Here is a 22,704-nt window from a genome sequence, read left to right on the forward strand (position 1 = left end):
AGCTGATAGGAACTGTTCTCTTCATATCTGCTCTCCAGGGTTACTGAGGTAAATCAAACTGAAAGGTGGGATGAAGCAACTATTTGTCCGTCACACAGTTTATGTATGTGTGCCTGCAGGATGCTCTCCTGTAAGGCACCAGGGCAGGGGCACCAAACACAAAAAAAGTTTCTCCCACCTTGGAATGCGGAAAGGCTGCTTCCTGTCCTGCCAGTTAAGAAGCTCGTTATCAGACCAGCCGTCTTCACTGCTCAAGGAGAAATTTCTCTGATTCAATTATCGACTCTGTTTTTGCTGTCCGCCCTCGTAACCAGGAAGGGAGCAATCATCGGCCAGTTTATGAGACCTAAAAGGCCTGCAGATGCACAGTCAAAACACTTCCTGCTGTTCATACTATCAGGGGACATTTTGAATCCGAATCCACAAGTTGTTTGTTCCTTCAGTTTTGTACAAATTTCTAACTTGTTTGAGTTTAGTTGCAGAGGTGGGAAGGAACTACTGGAAATACGTTTACTCAGCTGCTGTACACAACTAGTGTAGAAGTACTGTACTTTAGATGAATATGTCTATTTTCAAAGACAGAGGGTAATATTGCACCTTTTACTTCGGTTATACTTTTTTCCCCCCAAGATCTGTGCTTACCTGTTACTCTACAGATTGAGATTTTGAGCCTGTCATACACAGTGTAAGTGTTGGGTAAAAACCTAGTATTACTAAATGTCAGCTTTTTAAGCTTAATAAAATGGCATTTTAGAGCTGCTGCCAGCATTTTTCTTCTTTGATCATTCACTACAAGAGGGATTCAGCACCCTTTTTCAAGTTATATACGTGAGTTGAATGCGTTGTCTTATTTGAATGAATTAGTTTAACAATACCAACAAGAAAGTACAAAAGTACAAAGTATAAAGTAGAGAGACAGTACGAGGTTCAGTGGGAGGTTTAAAGAATTGTAAGATCAGAGATGTGGACTTTGACACAGAATAGCTCGACTCATTTTGACACAAAGAAATTAAAAGATTGATGAATTAAATTAGATAAACTTTATGGCAAGTATGGCATCAAATTTAGGATATTGTAATTACTTTTTAAAGCCTCAATATTCATAAAATTTAAAACCAAGACATTTAAAAGGGCCTGCAGACACCCTGAAAAAGCTCTAGCTCTGTGCTATATAAACTTGGCTTTCGATACTCGAGTACCTTTTAGTCCTAAAACCTGTGTAGTTTGGAATTGATACAGAATTCTAACCTGTAACGGAGTAAGTCTAACTATTGTGGTATTGCTACTTCTTCCACCACTGTTGAGTTGTAGCCTCTATCGCTTTGAAATGTTCGGCAGCGCTTAAAAATCACGGCACAAACGAGAGGCTTTGAAAGTCTAAACTCATTAAGGCAAACGGAGTGTGGGAAGTGTCAGCGGCTCAGATGCCACAGCTGCGCAAATATTTCAGCGATGGGCCCTGGGCCCGTCTGTCAAAGCTGAGCTGCTGCTCGGTTCGTATAGGGTCAGACTTACTGCAGGCTTCAGTTTGAAGATCTTTCAGTAATTTGTTTGTGGTTGACAAGATAAGGAGCTATAAAGCAATCTCCCCCTGGACTTGAAGAAAATCAGCAAAATGACAGAGCTGGAGAAAGTGGAAATGTAATATTTAAATTCCACAACATGTTTATGCAACATTGAAGCAAACAGGCTTGCCTTCCAAGAGAAACTGCAACAAGTAAAGCATATCAGAATAAATGCATTAGTAGTAAATTTATTGAAAAAGATACAACCAATTAGATGGATGGTTCACGATCCAGAAATATGTAACAGAACAGAATGGAAGTGCATTTTTATAACCTTTTTTTTTTTTCATTTATACCTTTCAAGACTTTGCACAACAGTCACTGCTTTACTAACAACATTTAAAAAGACGGGTTTGGCTTCTGTCGGCAAATTCATGAAACAAAATTAAAAACAGCCTAACTACAGTAACTACGATTAGAAAACTGGAGTTAAAATTAAACATAAAAAACTTAAAACATTCTCTTATTTTACAAACTATGTTCACTTCGGTAATAAAAATGAAAACAAAAGTAAAAACCTTTGTCAGCACCATTTTCGTTTGTTTTCTAACTCAATTTCAGTTAAATCAATTCTTCAACTACTGTGGCAAAATACCTGACTCGTGACAATCCCCTTAAACATGCTTAGTAAAAAGATCAGCCAATTTATTTAAACTTGAAACACCTCATTATTGAGGAATGGTACAGCATCTTTGTGTCATACAATCTATACTCACTGGTGTAGCAGATTAAACAAACAGTCCAATTTTTGCTCAGGTTCTTTGTCTTTCACATCATTTCAGTTAATTTATCAATTTCTGAACTATGGTGGCAAATGTTGGACATGTCAGTTCAAACACTGCAACAAAGATGACGTGACTCAAAGAAGTGGCATAAACATAATTCAATATTTATCAGCTAGTTTTGCTGGAATGGTTGATGATAAATGACCACAAAGGTCAACAAATTACACCCAGCTGTATGCTGAGGTTGTCTTTGCAAAAGATACCCTCATCCGACCCTAAAATTCCTTGATCATGACTCTTCAAGAAAAGTCATTTAACAATATCAATCAATCTTAAAAAAAAGACAAAATGCGCAGTTTTCCTTCCCACTAAATTTATGTATGAAATGTAAAGACTGTCTGTATTGTCCCTGTGGCGTGTGTGCTGTCGCTGCCCCCTGCTGTTCAAGTTACACAAGGTGGAATAAAGGAGCAGCGAGATATCCATGATTTGATTGTGCATCTGGTTTCATGTGTTTTATGGGTTTTCACAAAGGTCAGTGGTCCGTGGTTGTAATCAGAAGTGGATATATAGTACAAGTTTACTGATAAAAGTTCAAAGTTCAAGGAGGACAGAGACAGGCATCCCCTGTGTGTCCGTCAGTCATGTGTACATGTAGCGAAGCCTTGTGTGGGGAGGGTTTTTAGGAGGGACTGGAGGGACTGTTGGAAGAGCTGGTGTCAGGTGACGCGCTGGGCTGCTGCTGCTCCTCAGGTGTGCTGTCCGCCTGCAGCGACGCCATGGCTGCTGACGAGTACTTGCACTTGGAGGAGCCGCATTCGCAGCTAAACAACTTGCTTTTGACTTCCCAGAAGTGGTCGCCATAGTCAAATCTGAGAGAAGAAGATGAGAAAGCAAAGGATTTTAGACAAATACTTCTGTGAATCTGTTACTTATCAAAACATTTTTTTTTAAAATCATTAAATTTATACAATATTTTGATTCGTTAAGATGACATCAGCCAACATATCATCATCACCACATTTTTTAAACTCTCAGATATCAACTTTGATATCAGGCATGATGATCAAGAAAAAAAGAGATGATGTCTTTAAGTGATTAAGAAAAAAAAAGTCTTACCCAAGCTCCTCTCCAGCCATGATGCTTTCACTGGCAAAGAAGGCAATGTGTGGGAAACGAAGGTCCTGGTGCGTTGTGAACACTCGACAGGCAAACAAGTTGGGGTCGCACATGTGATTGAGGAAGCGGCTGATGTTGCCATAGAAACGGGCATCAATGCAGTACAGATCTTGTGGCTGGGAAGGAAGATAAACGAAAATTTAGCTGAAGAGAATTCTGTCAGGAAAGAAAACTCAAAGAACTCAAAGTTAGGAGTTAATTTGAAAATAACGGAATAGTCACCAGGAAAATAATCAGAGTGAAGGTTTTAATTATTTTTTCCATTCACGCCTGTATCCATTTTAGAAGATTCAGCATGATGTACTTTACCTTATCATCCAGGCTGAACAGGTAGGCATCATTCTGCCGCATTTCTGCCTCTGCTTCGGAGATGATCTCACCTACATACCTGTTCAAAGGCAGACGAGCTGTCAGTAGCTGCTGACATTGCTGAAACATTTTAATGCTAATGCCTTCTGCAACATGCCAAGAATTAATGAACGTGGAATTACAAGGGGTTTTTTTTCCCAGAGAACTGCAGTTGTGAGATACTGCGCTTCAAAGAATTATGGTCCCTGCTGGTAAACCTGGCAAGAAATTATTTCACCCAAAAGATTATTTTTAATTTAAAAAATAACTCCACACATTATTCAAAACTGAAAGATCACGAGTAAGTGGATGTCTCGGCACTAAAATATTTTACTGTCACATTCAGTTTATCAAGCCATCAATTTTCCAATCAAGCTTAATAATTTGGTTTTGATGTACATACATCCCCTAAATCTTTTCAACAAGCAAGAAACAGTAAGAATTATTAGCACTTAGTTGTTACCACTGTTGTTCTTTACACAAACAGCTTAAATGAAATGTCTTTATTTCTCTGTAATAACTGTGGGTTTGCACCAAAACGTGACTGACATCATATTAACAGACTAGCTCCACAAAAAAAAGCCAAGAAAACAAAACAGCGCACAAACCAACGAGGTAAACATACATCTATCTCATGGCTTCTCAAAGCTGAAATGTTCACAGAGAAAGTACTGTAGAAAAGCTTTATCCATGTTACGTTTAGTCACATTGGCATCATCTGATGTTCCCTGGAGATTTTAGAGACATGTGCCCAAAGAAAGATTGGATTTCAGTGGGTTTGAACACTGTTGGAAACATTTTGGAAAATGTCAGTACACAAGTCAACAAAATATATAACAAAGGTCTAGTCGTTTTTTAGACATTTTTATCCAGGAATGTTACATAATATATCCTAAAATATATATTTTAATGATGCATTAAAAAAAGTCAGGTTGTGAATGTTGTGGATACGTATTGTGTTGTAGTTGTCAGTGTGCATTGTTTTGCAGTGCTTTTCACATGTTTTCTTGTGTTTGGTATGCACCAAGACACAAAGGACAATTCCTTGTATGTGAAAACTTTGGCAATAAACCTGATTCTGATAGGTGTGTTAATCCGCTGCGGAAAGTATTCCCAAGTATATGAACCATTTTCCTCAGTTTGAGTGATGTTTACTAAGAGCTACAGTAACGAGCTGTTTTAGGAAATTACTGAGCCTTTTTAAAAATGAAACTATATAGTAGTGGCTGGTTTATAAACGTTACATCTTCAGGAGAAACCGATGGACTTGAAGCTGAGAGTCACAGACAGAGTAAGGAAGTCTGCGAGCAGTGACAGTATTTTCATGGGATGCGCTGATGATTTAAAAAGAATTTCGAATACTTTTAAATTTAGATTAGAGTATGCTGTACAGATTGCGTGACACCTTGGGGCAAAAATTTTACATGACTGTGCTTTCACTGCAACAGGTTTTTGAAATAGCACGCAGAACCCTAAATGTTTCTCTCATTTTAAAAAGCTGTCGAAAATAGTCACCATACGTTATCAGTAAAGTGACATCAGCAAAACACCTCGGTGACATCGACAGCACTTCTGAACACAAGTAGAACTGATAGCTGTGTCTCTCTACTGCGCTACTAAGCTGTTACCATCTGGCAGAAGGTACAGACACTTCATATGTGAGAGTAGCAGGTGTATCACATTACGGGAAAAGTGACACAACATGCCTGTTTGGATTACTCAATAAATGAAAAAATAAATACATTTTAAAAATCACTGACAGATATGCAAGGATGCAAAGCTGTGGCTGCCTTGTATTGTGAGGCTACAATAAAATATCCACCTGCAAAAAAAAACGCATGGTGAACTGTGAAATACAAACAGTTTTATTGGTAACTGGGACTTACTCGCATACAAAGGTCCCCTGTGGTATGTCTTGTAGTGTGCGGACACCCCAGCCTTTCTTACTGGTCCTGAAGAGCTGAAGCTTGGTCCTGGAAGATATTTACCATAACACACATTTAGACAGGATTTGCGGCTGCAGATTAAATTAAAACTGTATTTTTTTGCACCTCATAGACTTATTTATGCTCGATAGTTAAGACACATTTTAATAGCGCTTACTCACACAGTTCTACCAGCGTAGCGGTTGTCAACAGTATGTTTTTTTAAAGCTGTGGCTGGCATCTGAATTAGCTGCCCATAGTTAAATGAAGTTTTATTTAATAATAATAAAAGTTTGAATACCTGAGTCCATTTTGCACTACGCGGTTCTTGCAGGTCCTCCAACAGGAGCATGCATGGTTACACTCAAAGATGAGAGGAGGTTCTTCACGGCAGAATTCAGGGAGAAGACGACCGGTCTAAACGTGACAAAAATACATAAATATTATGCACAACATGGTATATAGACACCCTTCACACATACTTTTGTGTATTGTGCTGTTTTTAATGGTTTGGGGACCCTTCCAATAATTGTTCAGGTGTTTATCTACTTTCGGACACATCTTATTAAAAGAAGGCAGTGTGGTCTGTCTGTGTAGGCATCTATTCTTACCTTGTCGTACCAGCATCGCAGACTGAGTTGTCCACACATGCAGATACTTGTCGAACAGTCTTCCTTACAAACACAGTACTGTTGGCAGTGGATAAAGAGAGACAATAAATAATAAATAACACTGGTCACTTCACATTGCCAAGCACAGAGAGAAAAATCTCTTGGTGTCCTTTAACGTACCTGATGGAATGGTTTATAACTTACCTGTAAGTGTGTTATGTTTCTGTCGATGTTCATGGGGGAGGTGACACAGTTTTCAGGGATGTATTTGTAGCTGTCTGGATAAGGTTCACTGTCGACAGAGTTGACACAAGGAATAGGAACTCGCTCCTGCCCCAGAGCTATGTCACTGTTAACGGAGCAGACAGTGGTTAGGGGCTGTCAGTTTTCAAAAAAATCAAGAAAATCTTATGCAGAGATCCTAGCAGAAAAAGAAACAATTCTGGGGTCAAAACTGCAGTGTTTTGCCAGCTGAAAAGCTTTTAACCCACAGAAGAATTGCATTTTTATCTTTCCACCTTTATCATTTCCCACATTACCACAGTGTTTTTTTCCCCGAGAGGTAAAGCATGGAATAATTCAAACCTATGAAGGACATTTTGCTCTGCATTGAGCCTGCTGTTCTTTGCGTCCCTCTCCCTTCTGTTGGCCTGCAGGGCTGCCCAGGCCTTCGAGTTATGGCTGCAGCAGTCTGGAGGAGTTTCTCCCTCGCGGTTCTTCAGAAACACATCTGCTCCTCGAGTGAGGAAAAGCCTGAGGAGACCACATTTTATTGAGCAACAACAAGGCACTTCTGAACAAATTTTCAAAGTTGCTCTTCAATCCTCTTGTTTTTGGCTCAAGTGTTTGTTTTTTTTAGTTTTTTTCTTTCTTAGGAGGCAGCAACTCACGTGACACAGTCCAGACGATTCTCTCTAGCAGCGATGTGCAGAGGAGAGTCACCGTGGATGTTGACGACCTGCAGATCACAGTGGGCGTTCAGGAGCAACTCTGCGATGTCCACACTGCCCGAGAATGCTGCCCAGTGAAGGCAGATGTTCTCCTCCTAAGACACAAAACATCATAAGGCAACAATTATATAATATTTGATGTTTCTGTACATTATGTCAATCAGAGGACAGACTCCTTTACCAACCTTGTCCCTGATGCTGATGTCGGCTCCTTTGGACAGAAGCAGCTTCACCTGGTCCACATGCTTGTACTCTGTTGCCCAGATCATGGCTGTCCAGCCTCCATCATCCTGAGGTAAAACAAGACTTTTATCTTAGCATGCTGATCACTGATCAGCTGAAACATCAAAAACATAACATCATATCGAAAACTTCCACAAACACCTTAACAGAAAAACAATGTTTTTATTCCAATTCTAAAAGGCAACTATATTCAAATATGAAGCAGCAGTGTTACCTTCTTAGAACAAAGGTTCACCGGAGGACAGACTGTTTCATTACATCACAGCTGTATTAATGGCTAACTTCTTGCAGCAAGGTCAGACATTTCAAACAAAGACACATCAGACGCAGTGCAGTTCTTTCTATATCTAATTTACTGGCATCAGAGTGCATTTGGAGGACGTATCCAAACGATTAGAACATTCGTACAACTTTACAAAGTCATTAAGTGCTTCAGAAAGAGCCACTCTTCAATCATTCATTCAATCATTAGTCAATCATCGGTTCTTTTTGTCTGTTCTGTCTGTACTCAGAGCCTAGTGTTTTAACCGTCTGTAGTAAACAAATCATCTGAATAAAACAGTGTTAACTGAATGTGAACCTTGCCTGCTGATGGAGATTTTACTTCTATAAATGGCATCTTTGAGGTTGATTTGAACATTTTCTGAGAACATTGATGGAAACAGACCTAAGATAATCTCTCCAGTATATTCATCAAAAACAGTTAAACCCAGGTTGGACCTGTTATATGAAGCAATTTATTGAAGCTATTTCAGTGCAATAGTTTATCTAAAATATGCCCCTTTTGTTTCCTTGTCAAGAGGTTCATGATAATGATGATAATGACAATACCACAATGTCTGTAAGCTAAATATGAAGCTATCATCAGCAGCCTCTTAGCTTAGCTTAGCATAAAGACTGAAAGAGGGAAACAGCTAGCCGGGCTCCAAGCTAATTAGCATGTTGCATCCCATTTGTTAAAACCGCATACAAATCAACATTTAAAGATGTGGCTACCTTTCATTCTTACTAAGATGACAAGACTCCATCACTGCACCTGGCCAAGAAACATTTCCAGCCCATACCTCCCTGGACCTCCTAACCCTGGATTTGTTTGTGTGCAGATTAAACAAATGAGATATCACTTTTTTAATTTTTAAGCTTGGTAGAGGTGCTGGAAGGCAGATTCTGTTACCTTTTGACTAGTTATGTTCCTAACAACTAACTTCCAAGACTTTTGAACAAAAGTTTAAACTTGGACTAGTCAAGCAGACAGTCAAAACTGAGCACAATTTAATCTATAGGGTTAAACATTTTCTGAAAAAAATAAAAATATTGCTTTAAGTCTATGAGCTACGGAAGCCCTAAAGGGCCATGCATTCATACATTTTTTTCCTCCGTTTTCCCGTGATAACAAGTTAATTTCATTTGTTTTCTCGAGATCTCGAGTTAGTATCTCGAAATAACAACTGCCGTTTTCCCGAGATAAAACAAAACGATAATGTAGTATATTAAATCATTGCAGGAAACATCATTCAGTGTAGCAATGAGGAGCAGGAGCATATCGATCACCACGTCACATATTTTTTCAATCAAGGCCTGACACAGGCTGAAATATCATTATGCGCCTTGCTATTACAGATAATACACACATTAGTGTGCGTAATCCAAAATGGCAGTTAGCAAGGCTTCAGCTATATCGGTGGTGCAATCTAAGTGAGCCTGATGTCGTCATTAACTACATAGCTGACCAGCTACGAGGTCCCGGGCATCTCCATAATCTCAGGCCTATCATATCACAGTCATTATCTCGAGATCTCGAATGAATTATATCGTTCCCCCGAGATCTCGAGAACATTATCCCGTTATCTCGGGAAAACGGCAGTTGTTATTTCAAGATAATAACTCGAGATCTCGAGAAAACAAATGAAATTAACTCGTTACCACAGGAAAATGGAGGAAATAAAATGTATGAATGCATGGCCCTTTAAAAATATTCTACAAAAAACTATTTGTATTTCAAATTGCACTTGCATAATGCCATCCATTATAAACTAACCTGCTAAACATTAAAAAGATTTACTGAAAACAATAAACATAACAAATAATCTTTAGGAAACACACTAATTACAAGAGCATTTTCATCAGGTGACAATCATACATAAACACATCGGAGACAAGAGTTAAGAGGAGGATGCTCGTTTTTTATAAAGCAACATTTGACTAGAAAGTAATCACATTCCAGTGCAAATTATGTCAAATCTGTACATTAATAAATAACAATAGAAATTTAGCTGATTAGTATTTCTGGTGCCAACTAGCAAGGGTAGCAACGTTTATTCGACTATTCGGCTAATTGTGCACATCCCTACTTTGGACAGAGACAGGGAAGCCATCGGCAAAATTGAACTGAATTCTGCATCATTCACAATCAGCTGTATGATGTCAACTTTAAGAACAGCACGTGTACCTATGTATGGTAAGACAGCCAGACATGTTATCAGCTAGTAATGAGAAAGGGGTTTTGAACAACAAATGCTACTAAATGATGATATTGAAGAAAAACAGACAGACACACACACACAAACACACACACACAGTAACTAATGTAAAAGCCCTATAATAAACTCTTCACACCTGAGATCACTGAGGGGATCAAAACACTGAAAGGACAATATGAAACTCTACCGACCTGACAGTTAATGTTGATCAATCCTGTGGACAGAAGATGTTCCACAATGTTGTAATGGCCAGACTTCGCCGCTAGGTGGAGACACGTGAACCCTTCAACATCCTGAGAGCAGCAGACAATCCAATTATTGACCGATTCAAAATTCTCAAGGTAAATTTCAAATAAATATCCACAGTTTAACATCTTGAATAAAATCAGTTTCTTTCAATTTTCTTTCTTTTCTATGACATCTGCCCAAAAATTCAGTCTGGTTTTACCAATCACTGTAGCCGGCTGATGAAAGTCTATGATAACCTGAAGAAACCAGTTGCAGGTTTACCTTGTGCGTGGCGCTGGCTCCAGCTCTCAGCAGGTACAAGACCGTCTCCATGTGGTTGTTCTCACAGGCCTCCATCAGTGGCGTTCGCTGATCTTCATCACACATGTCCAAGTTTGCACCGGCCTGAAGAGGCAAACATCAGAGAGCCACTGTTACTCAAGAGATTGCCAAAATCCTTCAGTGTCAAATTCTAAGAGTAACTATTTGACTTTTTCCATTTAAAATATAAAATGTATTACCACAGGAGTGACTATAGAGCGCGCTGAGAGATTATTACTACTTACTGATTATTATTACTTACTTGTACAAGCATATGGCAGATATCTTTGTATCCTCCCTCAGCTGCAGCATGGAGCGGAGTGCGTTTGTTCTGAGACTCCATCTTAAAGTTTGGGTCGATGCCGTCCACTGAAAGGATATGGAGAAGGAAACCATTTATTTAAAAACATCTGAATAGAAACAAAACTTAGATGCATTTAAAGTACAAGATGAAAAAAAATGAAACAGAGCACTTTTATGAAGAGCAGGGCAGTTGAGGCACTGGAGGAGTTAACATACCCAACATGAGGAAGACCTTTTTGAGTTCCCCCGATTTGGCTGAGAGGTAAAGTTGTTTGGGGTGAAATCGCAGCTTCTTGGGCCTGATCGAAACATACAAGAACAAAAATTTGAGTGCTTGTTTTGGGTTGTATCCAAGTCTTTTGGTCATTCATCTTACTAAAGATGACTTGGTAGTAGAACTTACTTCTCTGTGTCCAGAGCTACTAGGATGCTCTCTAGAGTCTCTCTAGGATGCCCTTGATGAACTGTAGGTGGCTCTGTTGTTCCCGTCCCGGCCTGGAGTATTGAGTTCCTGGACGATCCAGGAACAGCAGACGTGTCGAGTCCATGTGAAGAACGAATGGGCAGCGAGCTGTCGGCTCTGCCACTGACTTCAGCCCCAACGGCCAGTCGAGAAGAGCTGAAAACAAAAGGAGAAAAAATATTTTTAAGTTGCTGACTTTACTTCGTTCTTGCATATTTACCAATATGCTACAATTTTATCAACATACACCCTTCAATACACCACAGTTGGTAGTTTACCTGCCAGTTGTGGTGTCAGCTCGGCCCTCTGGCACCCCGGGCGTAGCAGGTCCTTGTGCAAGCACAGTGGGCACGGTGGAGGTGGTGTCGGCCTTGGCGATAGTGACCTCCTTGGCCTTGGTGGCCTCCTCTCCACAGTGGGGACAGAAGCTTTGACCTTTCAGCACCGAGGCACAAGCACGATGGAAACGGTGAGAGATGCTGATGTCTGGTTGGCACTCCATGAAGGTCCCCTGCACGACGAAAAACAGCAAGTCTCTGTGAGTTTATGGCCACAATTAATGATTAGTCTTATCAGTGTTTTTTGATGATTTTTTTATCATTATTTCATCCATACAATGTACAAAAACGGTGAAATTGTATATCACAATTTCCCAGAGCAGTGCCCTGTTAAACAATTCAAAAATATTCTATCTTTTTCTTTTCTTTTTTACCATATAAGGAGAAAGAAAATGGCAAATCCTCACATGAGAGAAGCTAGAACCTGCCTGATATGCAGTAAATCAGTCATGGTATAGAAAACCACAGCCAGTTAAACATAGCTGTCTGTTGAATGAGCACCATAAGGTAGGTGCTGGTTTTGGTAGTGACATATGAATAATGGACAGCTCATCTTACCACCCATGCTCCAGTGAGACATGATCAAACTGCAGCTGAAAGCCTGAAATTGATTGAGCGACTGTGTACTCACGGCCCTGCAGAAAAAGCCACAGCCGGGGCAGCACTGGTGCTTCACCATGCCGTTGCGGTGGTCCTCGCACAGAACCAGCAGCTGTACAGAGTTGGAGGGACGCATCATTTCATGTTTCAGGACGGCGATCTGGCAGCGGGTCAACTGTCCATCAACGCTCTCTGTGGCCATGCACTTCCTGTCTGCCAGGATAAGAATCTCTCGACTCTTGGGCGTCTCCATGCGGCAGCTGCAGAGCGGAAGCTCCTGAGCCTCCTCGATGGCTGACATCGAAGTGTCTGCAGAGAGACAAAGTCCAGTTGATTTACCTCTATATCAGTTTAAATTTGTTTCATTTAAATTTGCAGAATGACTCAATGCCCCAAATGATAGGCTGGCTTTGATGTCACTCTTTCACTAGATAACACCCCCAAAGGCCAGTGACCAGTAGACAGGCTGGCCATTTAATTCTTTGACACTATTTTGACAGTTATATTATATTTTTCAGTCTCAATTTACTTTCAAATATAAACATGTTCTCCAACAAAACTGTATTTTGTATTTAACAAAGACAAGACAAACTTCCTTTTGTTTGTTTTGTATGTTTGTCGAAACATAAGCAGTGACAATTCTTAGTACTCAGTGCTTCAAACACATTTTGGTTGGTAGCAAACAAAGGACTGATGTATGATACCCTTCTGATCGGCATAACAAATAAATAGTCCGCTGTTCTGAGTAAGATGCATTGTGATATCAGGAGATAAACAACAAATATCTTGAAAAAGAAAAGTTTGTTGGAATCGACAATGATCTGTGTGATGTACCAGGCAGTACATAGTCTGTAGACACCGAGCTGTGGCCAGAGTTTCCTGACATTCAGATGTGCTGTATATGCTCATGTAGTAACTTTACATTGTTAAAGAGAATATGGGCTTTCTTTTTTCTTGAACAAAAATCAAGAGAGAGGCCAAATACCAGAGGAGTGAGAGACGAGGGTATGACAAGGGCTTCATTTGATATACAATATGATAATATCTGCGGACAGGTTTGTAAAAAATATCTATGGCATTTCATTTAGAGAACCATACGTTTGACTGAATAACTGCTCGCCTTTCGTCTTTGTGCCTGAACTCTCTTAATCTGTGCAGTTGATTTCATGACAGCTCCTTAAAGCCACCATGGGTGAAATACAATAGAGATCATTTTGACTGGATCCATTATAAATTGGCATGGGATGTGCAGTGATGTGCATCAGTGATATCAGTGAAGTCAGATGTCTACACAGAGCCCTAAAAATAACTATAAAACACGACTCACACTGCCACAGTCTGTGATTTAGAGGAGTCTGGTATGGTAAAGTCAAGAAAAGCACAACTTAGTGACAATTATGGATAGAACACATAGGATGGATTATTATGAACAAGTGTACCAAGTTTCCTCATTTCCTCTAAGCTCACCTTTGTTCTGTGAGGAGACTGCAGGCTCCTGGGGCTTGTTGAGGTTGACCGACTCCGGTGAAGGAATCTGTGTGTACTCCTTCCCATCGCCTGCCTGGGCATGAGAAGAAGCCTGAGGCTGATCCACCGCCTCTGGTTCTGAGCAAAATGACAGTGGTCAGTCAGAAAATGCTTCACTGTTTACCATGAACTTTTAGCAAAAAGAAAGAAAACACAAAGCTTTGAGCAGCAATGCCATAAAAATGTAAATTATCACTGGATTTTAGTATTTGAGTTGACAGACAGACTTCACCATGATCTCTCAAGGTTTTGATAAATGTGTTGTTTGGGAAAATTGTGCTGCAGTTGAGTTTGGATAAGTGATTTCTTCATAAAGTCTTCATATAATAAAGTTCTGAATAAAGTAAAGGAAGGCAGTATCTGGCCGTGGCAGATGGCAGCAACAGTAGAGCAAAATTTGCAGTCTACCTTAATTAAACTGTTAAGTTAGTTTCGTTAAGAAGTCCTGTGAGTTTTGTACAGGTTATCTGAAAATTAACATTAACCATGACAGACTTTCTGCAGGATTTTTTTCATGTCCATAAGGACTTTTATTATTGCAGGAAAAGTCTCCATACAATATATTTGAACATCCAAGTAGAAAGAAAATAATGTATTTGAATTATATTAAGTGCATACAATATTGATATGTAATACCATTGTGTAATCAGAGCTTCACTGTGCTAAACTTTGAGGGCTAATGCAGTTTAGAGCTCATTTTCAGTTTTGAGTTGTGATAATTTGAATTTTATCCAGGGAAATTAGTTTTTTTGTGCATTATTAGCCAATAGGAGTTGATGTCAGGTCCCAGTTGAATCTCAATAGATTTAAGGGTGGAGGAATTAATTAAATTCTGAAATTACTAACATAGTTTGGAATGTGAGTTAAACTGATGAACGAAAGTCTTCAAGTGCCAAAGGAAAAAAACAACTACTAAATTCTTTCGAAGACAAGCATAAGTTTAAAGTTTGCTAACAACATTGGCAGTTTTCCTCCTGACATGGAGTACAGGTGAGCAGGTTCATGACTATCAGGTGTGTGTGACAGGATCACCTTTGGCCTTTATCCTCCTCTTTCGTTTCCTGGACGGCCTCAGCCAGGCGCTGTCTGCTTTTGTTTTCTTTTTCAACTTCTTCTTCAGACTGGACTCTGTACTCTGAGGCAGACAGACACCAGAAAGTCATTTACAATGAGAGGTGAAAAAAATTAAATGTAACTGCACTCCGTAGCAGTTATGTTGAGTAATGATAGTGGGTCTTACCAAGTCGGACTCTGTGCCCTCCTCCTCTCCCTCTTCTTCCCCAGACTCTTCAGACTCCTGTTCGTCCCCAGCCTCCACCACAAACACAAAACAGAGTTCATTAGCTGCCTTTAACATGACATGTCAAAACAGGATTTGCTCTAATACCTTAGAGTCACGCAGTGATACTTGAGAGGGAAATTCAACTATTGTCTTCGATATTATATCTCAAGAACGTTTAACTTTCATCAGCTGACAATAAGCCCACCTGGGAAATTAAAATAAAACATTTGACTCTTTCCCAAAGGGCCATCTAACAGTTGCTGGCTGACTTTTATCAAAAGTTTGAACAAATCCGTCTACGTTCTGCACGCAATAAAAATAAATTATACATCAGTTCAACAGGCCTTTATGTTCTGCACTTAGCATAAAATAGAAAGTTTCACTTGTGTAATGTCAGGATAATAAAACCACTGCTTTATGTTCCAACCTGAGAGATGGGTTCAGATGTTGCTTCCTGGGCAGCACTGACAGGTTCTTCTGCTGGCTGCTGTCGCTCCTCTTCCTCAGACTCCACCTCCTCGGACTCTTCCTCTTCAGATGCATTTTCAACCTTCTCCCCATTTATGTTTGCCACCTCTTTAGTCTGTATGACAAGAAAGGACTGGAGGTAATCATAACAATCTCAAAACATGCTGTAAAATAAACAAAATGTGTCCAGAGCAAGTATCAACACCATCTGACTACATTCATTAAGAGTTCACATAGCGTGCAAGAGTAGAATGTGCTTAAAAATGTATTCAACATTACCTCAGAGACTTAATACTGAATATAAAAACGTGGGAGAAAAATTGAGAAAGTCTCTTTTCTGAGGTGCACAGACCTGCGGACTCTTGGCAGACTGTTGGAGATCCTTAAACATTTCCAGGACAGTTCTCTGCTTAAGCACTTTGGTTTTCTTCTTGGGAACCAGACTGTATGTCCCCATCCTCCTCTTCTTCTTCCGGGATGAAAACCCTCCTGAGTAAGAGCCTACAGCATGAGAGAATAACACACACATTTGCAGAAAGAAATCTCAAAGAGATGATGCTTTGTTCTAATCCACTGATTACTTTTCACTGAAACCCAAAAACAAAGGCTTGTTTCTACAACTTTGTGTTGTGGTAAAGGAATCTGTCTGGACCTAAATGGAGTTTGGCTGGAGCTGGAGGAGGAGCCACATGTGCTGCAGGAGCTTCAGGAGCCACAGGTGCTGCGGGTTCTGTCGGAGGAGCCGCAGGTGGAGGAGGCGCTGGTGAAGCTGCTGAGGCTGTTTGTGCTGAAGCCGGCATTTCTGATGGAGTCTGAGGTAGATGGTTCTGAGCGGATGACTGCTGCGACGATGTCTGAGCTTCAGGTGCAACGTGAGTCTCCATTTTCTCCATTTTGGCACTCTTTGCTTCTCTTAATTCCCTGTTAAGAAGCTGCAAGTGACAAAAACCAAGAAGGATTTACCAATTTACACCATCAGACATGAACAGAATCATTTGATTTTCACCCAGATTTTTTGTCCACATGATTGCATAATCTGCTTCAAGAAGACACTGGCCCCTGTGCTTTACAGTAAACAAGGTCCTCTTGTGAAAAGCACAGCTCAGAAAATATTTCAGCTGGATTTTATTAATATTAGTGTTTCCCTTGGTTTGTGTAAGGCCTTGGTGCACGCATCTGGCCGGGGGGGTTTTTGGGTATCACAAGAAAATTTAGCATCATTAAATTCAGGACCATTATTCACTGAATCAAGCAACTTCATCGTTTTATATGTGATTTTGTATTTCTGATGGCTGATTCTCATGGTTTTGGCCCCTTAGTTCTGATTGTTGGAAATCTTAATGCTACAAGATACAATGACATTTTAGACAACAGGGTTGTTGTTCTTCTTCTTCTTAAAATTCGTGGAACAATCTAGAGGAGGCCTTTTCTTGTTTTAGCATGACAGTGCCCCTCATGAACAAACCATGATCTATGATGAAATGGTTTTTTCCTAGTTTACTATGAAATAACTAAACTGGCCAGCACAGAATCCTGACCTTATCCCCATTCAACACATTTGGGATGAACTGGAACACTGACTATGAGCCAGGTCTTATCGCCCAACATCAGTGTTGGACTTCACTAATGCTCTAATGGGAGCAAATCTCTGCAGCCAGGCTCTAAAGTCTGATGGGACGTCTTCCCAGAAGGGTGCAGGCTGTTACAGCAGCAAGATTAACACCCATCGTTTGGAATGACAAGTTCGATGATTACACATGGGTGTTCTATTTTTAGAATGTCCAAATACATTTGTCATTTAGTGTATACTTAAAACTTGAATTTCCCCTCTGGGGATCAATAAAGGATTATCTTGTCTAATCTTATCCTCTAATCATTACATTATTTAATGGGGCTTTTTCCAAGGCCTCCGATACTCCCTATGATCCTGGAATCAGCATCGGTGCGTGTACAAGTCAATGCACCGATGTGATGCCACATAATTTATTATTAGAAATGAGACCCTGCTACTTCCCAGCAGCATCCTGTACAACTGTATGCATCTTAACTGATGTTTTACTGCACAAGTAGGCGAATTGTTAATTTCTAGTAACGCCACGAGAGATTTACAACGGATACAATAGGTCTGCAAGTTTCCTGGGCCCCTAGTGCTGTAAAGGCTAGAAAAGTTCCATCCCTTAAAATAGCAATGCTCTGTCAAAATGTAATATTTTTTATTAATTTATCAGTTATAACTGACCCAGTCCTCCTATTGGTGATCTCTGAGGGCTCGAGAGGGATGACAGGTGAGTAAGGGGGATGCATTTTGGTCATTTTGCGAAGAAGGGGGAAGGCGTCCCTCCTAAATCTTGCACAAATCGCCAACTGCAAGAAGCCAATTTCCATAAATCCCATGTGATGTGTGTAACTTTGAGCAAATCCGTACACACTGGTGTCTGATCATCCACTAATACACAAAGTTCAGGTATCACAATCGGTATTAGGAAGGAAAAATGGTATTGTAACATATCTACTTATTTAATGATTCAAGTATATCACCCTCACAAAAAGAGACAATAATGGGTCAGAAAACACCAGTGAGCTTCTGATAATCCACCAGATTCTGATGGTTTACCTTCTGTGCCGGGCTGACAGCAGGTCTGGACATGGTCTTGCGCGCTCTGTGTATCGTGACCGGTGCTGAAGCTGGTGCAGGAGGCGATGCTGTGCCATTTTTAGTGTCTGGTGTTGTCCCTGTGCTGGGGTCAGTCCTTAGTGCACCTAAACTCTGTGCACACCCAGACGCAGAGGAATGGAGGGGTGTGTTCATGTGTCCCCCTGTCGGTGAGCCCGAAGGCAACCAGTTAGTCCTGTGAGGGGAAACTCCCAAACCCGGCGATGCTGCAGAGCCGCCTTCCTTCTGCTGCTTAGTGAGAATAAATCCATTGCTTCCAGTAACTGAAGCGTGCGGCGGCTCCGTGTCTGACGTGCCATTTTCGTTTACCAGCAGTAAAGTCTTGTTGTTGCCTGTTGCAGAGCCATTTGATGGGCTCTTGTGCCTCGTGTCGTCATGTTCAGTGCCGTTAAGCATCGCCTCTGCTGCCGGTGAGGAGGCCAGTCTGGCTGCTACGTCTTTGTCACCATCTATGGACAAAGAATAATGAAATGTTAGAACTTAAAATGCAAACAAGTCATTTTCATAAATGAAGCGCTTTCAAGTTTAATTTGACTAGTACCTGGCATCTCCTCTCCGTTGCTTGCTGAATTGAGTTCCTCTTTCTTTGTGGAGGCACCCTTATCCACACTGCCTATGGCTAGACCAGCGGGCTGTAGAAAAGAGAACACATATATCAGGGGAAATCTAATTCAGAGCTCCAACTAGCAATGATTTGATCTTCATTGAGCCTATGACAAGTTCCCAAAGCCCAGAGTGGCCTCTTTTAAAGTGCTTGGTTTGTATAAGCAAAACCAAAACATACTCCGTTCATGACATCTGCACAAAAATAATTATTTAATTAGTCAACTGAAAGAAAGTTTATTGTCAACAATTTTCAGAATTGATTCATTGTTTGGGTCATTTATCAAGCAAAAATCCCAAACACACAGAATTTTGTCGCTTTTGTCTGTTTAATGTCATTGTAAACTTAACATTTGGGGATTTTAGACTGTTGATCTGCCAAAACAAGACTAATTTCCTCCTCTAGCTGAAAAAATAGTTGACAGATTCATTTTCAACTAAACCAATTGTTGCAGCTCTGGAAGACAATGCATAAAACTGAGGAAAATAGAACTGCTGTGCAGAAACCTCTTTCTTTGTGCTTTTCAGTAATGTTTTTTTTTATCAGATTCAAAGACTATAGAGTAAGCCGAGAGAATGAGGGCAACCCCCATTCACTCTCATTGTCTGTCTTCTCTCTTCTTATGCTATAGCCAACCAGCAGAGCAGTGCATGCACTGTCAGAGCTTCAAAAGAAATAACAACCACCCACAGACCATCTTTACATCCCATAGGAGGAAGCAGTTGAAGAGGCAACACCAGGAAATGTAATCCTGTTTCTTCCTCCTGAGCAGACTGCCAACCTCGTGCTCGCTCCTGGAAAATGAGCCCAAAAGAAACAAGAGAGGCCCGAGGGACAAACATCGCGACCCCCTTCACACTAAAGTGACTTTTGAGATCAAATGTTTAAGGAAAGTGGTCATAGGTCAGTTTGACCTTGAAGAGCAGCATACCTCGGACTGAGAAGGAAGGTTTGCACTCTCCTCTCGAATCCTCAACTTAAACAGACAGCCTGTGTCCTGAAACCTGCATACAACCAGAGACCACAACTAAATGAGCCATCAGGACAGATTTCCCAAATCATTCTCCAAAAACGTGCTCCTGAGTCCCTAAGCCGAACACGACCATGCACCTTGTCAAACAGCAACAAGGTCAGGCCAAGAGCTGAGAGCACAATGACTGAGGGTGTTTTCCCAAAGAACATCTAGTCCTCTGCGCTGTATGATCTCAAGGAATCTAATGAGCACGTGCAAGGGTGAGGAGAAGAAGACTCTTTTAGTTCCCCTTTTTATTCATGAATTGAGGAAAGCCAGTAACAAAAAGCACACCAGCCTCATCCCTCCCCCTAGTGGTGGAAAGTGGAACATACAGACTGGAGACTGAAAGGAGAGGGGGGGAAGGGAGGCAGAGAAGGCTGTCTGCAGATCTCCGCCATTTCGCAACCAGATTGTTTACTGACACAACGTGGCCATTGCAGCGCATTTCCACTAGATGGGGAACGTAGGGGTCTGGAGGCTCATGGAAATGGATATGGGAGCTGCTGAGAGAAGCTCCAAATGTTAAGCCAAGGCTCTGAGGCCTGATCAGGAACCTTAAGAAGCAGATTAAAAAATGGAAAGAAATTAGAATAGACTAAAGCTTCAGCCATGGTTGTAAAAATATGACTCCAGGTTCACAGTTAACATTCCAGATCAGGCCTTTTTTTGAAACTGCAAATAAGCTTAGTCATTGTTAGAAATAAGCTCTTAATATATTATATCTGGTAAAAAGATTCTGATGCATCAATTATTCACAGTCCTTACAGCATAATGTGAGCGTGGCATGTGACGAGGCCTGGATGTTCACAGTGATGTGACCCATCTTAGAAAGTACTGCAGCAGACCTAAAAACAAGTAAGAGCTACCATAACAAAAAGCAAAAGTACATGATACAATCAGCTGTTACACTGCCAATGAGAAGATGCCAACACCCAGAGATCAAGGGGAGAGAACAATGAACGAGTTGCCTCTCTGGTAGCGAGTCCCACATTTTTGTTATATGATCCCTTAAACTGTAGCAGTTATAGGCTATAAGTGGTTTCACTGAAGAGTGATTTCCTCTTCAACAGATGGTCAGAAAAATACTTGATTTTTGTCCAACAGAATTCAAACTTATAAAATTCTTGGTTTTGCTTATTCTTAAAAAAAAAAAAAGAATTGCAGACAGTGCAATCGCAACAACCCGTCTGTGTCTGATGTGTAATGACATGCCTCTTTGCCCTCTTTTTCTGCCACCTGCCAACTGTTTGCTATCTAAATGAAGAAATCACAAAATACTTGAGGCTGCTTTGCATAAAATCTAAAAATAAACTACAGGAATATGTCAATCATTTACCTCTCCAGGGACTGATTGTGCAAACTGACTGATCAACACATGCAAGGCCTGACCCTCAGCCAGAAAGCTGCTCAGAAGATCAAATCCCGAAGCACGTAAACATGGAAGCTCCCATCGCAGACTGAGATGCAACCTCTAGACTGATAAACAGTCACCGCACCCTTATGTTGAAGTATATTCCTGATCACATAACCTAGACTACGTATACCTCCAGTTCCCAGGGGCCTCATTATATCCTGACCATGAGGAAACATACAGGAGGGATAAAAGCAAAGATGTGTCAAAAGGAGGTTGGATCTGAGATTTAAAACTACTCGTAGGGTAGTTTTCAGATCTTCAGAAAGTCAGACCTTCAATCTTCATTTCACATCATGTTTACTCTGCTGTGATTGCTCTAAATACAGCAGTTACTCTAATCCATGAGGAGCTCTCTCCTACAACAGGATCCAACACGACGCACTCAAATCTATCTTTGATGAAGCAGCACTGATACTAAGAAAAAAACAACATTGCTCCACGAGATTAAATCCTCGACTTCCAGAATTAAGAGCCATCAGTTGCTGATAAAGCAGCAGCAACTGTCTCGAGAAGCGCATCCTACAAAATGAGAAACTATCTCATCGAGAAGACAGCAGGAGCTCAAAACAATTGATTTTAACTTTACTATGGCTAAAATGAACTGAGAAGCAAGACTATGCATCTCCTCAGACCATTCAAAGCCAACCAAGGGTGAAGACTATAAAGCTAACATGTCTTTTCCCTTGTGTGCCTCCAGGAAGCATCATACCTGCTTTCTTCTCATGGCCTCCATTGAGGAGAAGAAGGCGTCAGAGAGGGAGTGTGTGAGGGAGAGTGTGTGAGAGAGGGAGAGAGAGGGAAGAGGGAGGACAGAGAGAGGGAGAGAGAGACGAGAACGTGTCGAACAGACTGTTCCTCTTTTCCTTTTCTTTCCCCGCATGCACATTCACCTCGTCAGTCATGTGACCTGGTGGCTCCCTCTGTCGGTCCTCCTCTTCAGAGGGTCTCCACAGAGCATGCTCAGTCGGTTCAAACTGTAACCCACTACATTTCTATTAAGTGGAAGACCTCGTTGCCACTGAAGACATCCAGTGGAGCAGACTCCTTACCTTACTGTATACCAACAAGCCTGGAGAAGTGCATTTAAAAATCCTGTTTAACACATGCCCTACTTTATGCTAATATTTCAGAATCAATCACTCACTTTTATTTCTGCTACTTCTTTGTACAATTGTTACTACTATTAATGTGCTGATGTTGCTCAGGGGGAAAGAGCTTCATAGCCGGTTTGTGAGTCAGTTTAAGAGAATGGGGAAACTGGTACAGGTAAAAAAAAAAAAAAGAAAAAGTAAAGTAAACTGGATATCAATGCAGAGCCTGGGGAGCCTAACGTTTTCAATCGTAGACATCAGGCCACAGCCCAACCTCTCAACAGGACAGTCTTTTGTCTCCACTGAGCCTCGGGCCAGTGAAGACGGCAAAACACAACGCTGCCAGGCCA

At 40.8% G+C, this 22,704-nt stretch overlaps 1 protein-coding gene across 1 annotated transcript; it reads right to left on the reverse strand.

The window, feature by feature from the left end:
- Positions 1–1,737: 1,737 nt before the first annotated feature.
- ehmt1b (euchromatic histone-lysine N-methyltransferase 1b) lies at positions 1,738–22,204 on the reverse strand. Its single transcript, XM_084382540.1, is given in 27 exon segments — positions 1,738–3,162; positions 3,410–3,585; positions 3,779–3,857; positions 5,704–5,790; positions 6,044–6,159; positions 6,354–6,431; positions 6,558–6,702; positions 6,939–7,106; positions 7,244–7,398; positions 7,489–7,593; positions 10,218–10,319; positions 10,537–10,659; positions 10,838–10,944; positions 11,095–11,177; positions 11,282–11,497; positions 11,620–11,852; positions 12,311–12,588; positions 13,747–13,884; positions 14,839–14,941; positions 15,047–15,118; positions 15,516–15,671; positions 15,909–16,057; positions 16,209–16,488; positions 18,171–18,679; positions 18,772–18,862; positions 21,973–22,092; positions 22,094–22,204. Coding segments are annotated over 27 exon segments (4,131 nt in total). The 5' UTR covers positions 22,166–22,204; the 3' UTR covers positions 1,738–2,972.
- Positions 22,205–22,704: the final 500 nt, after the last annotated feature.

The sequence above is a fragment of the Pagrus pagrus genome, assembly GCF_965226575.1.
Source record: "Pagrus pagrus genome assembly, chromosome: 19".
NCBI lineage: Eukaryota > Metazoa > Chordata > Actinopteri > Spariformes > Sparidae > Pagrus > Pagrus pagrus.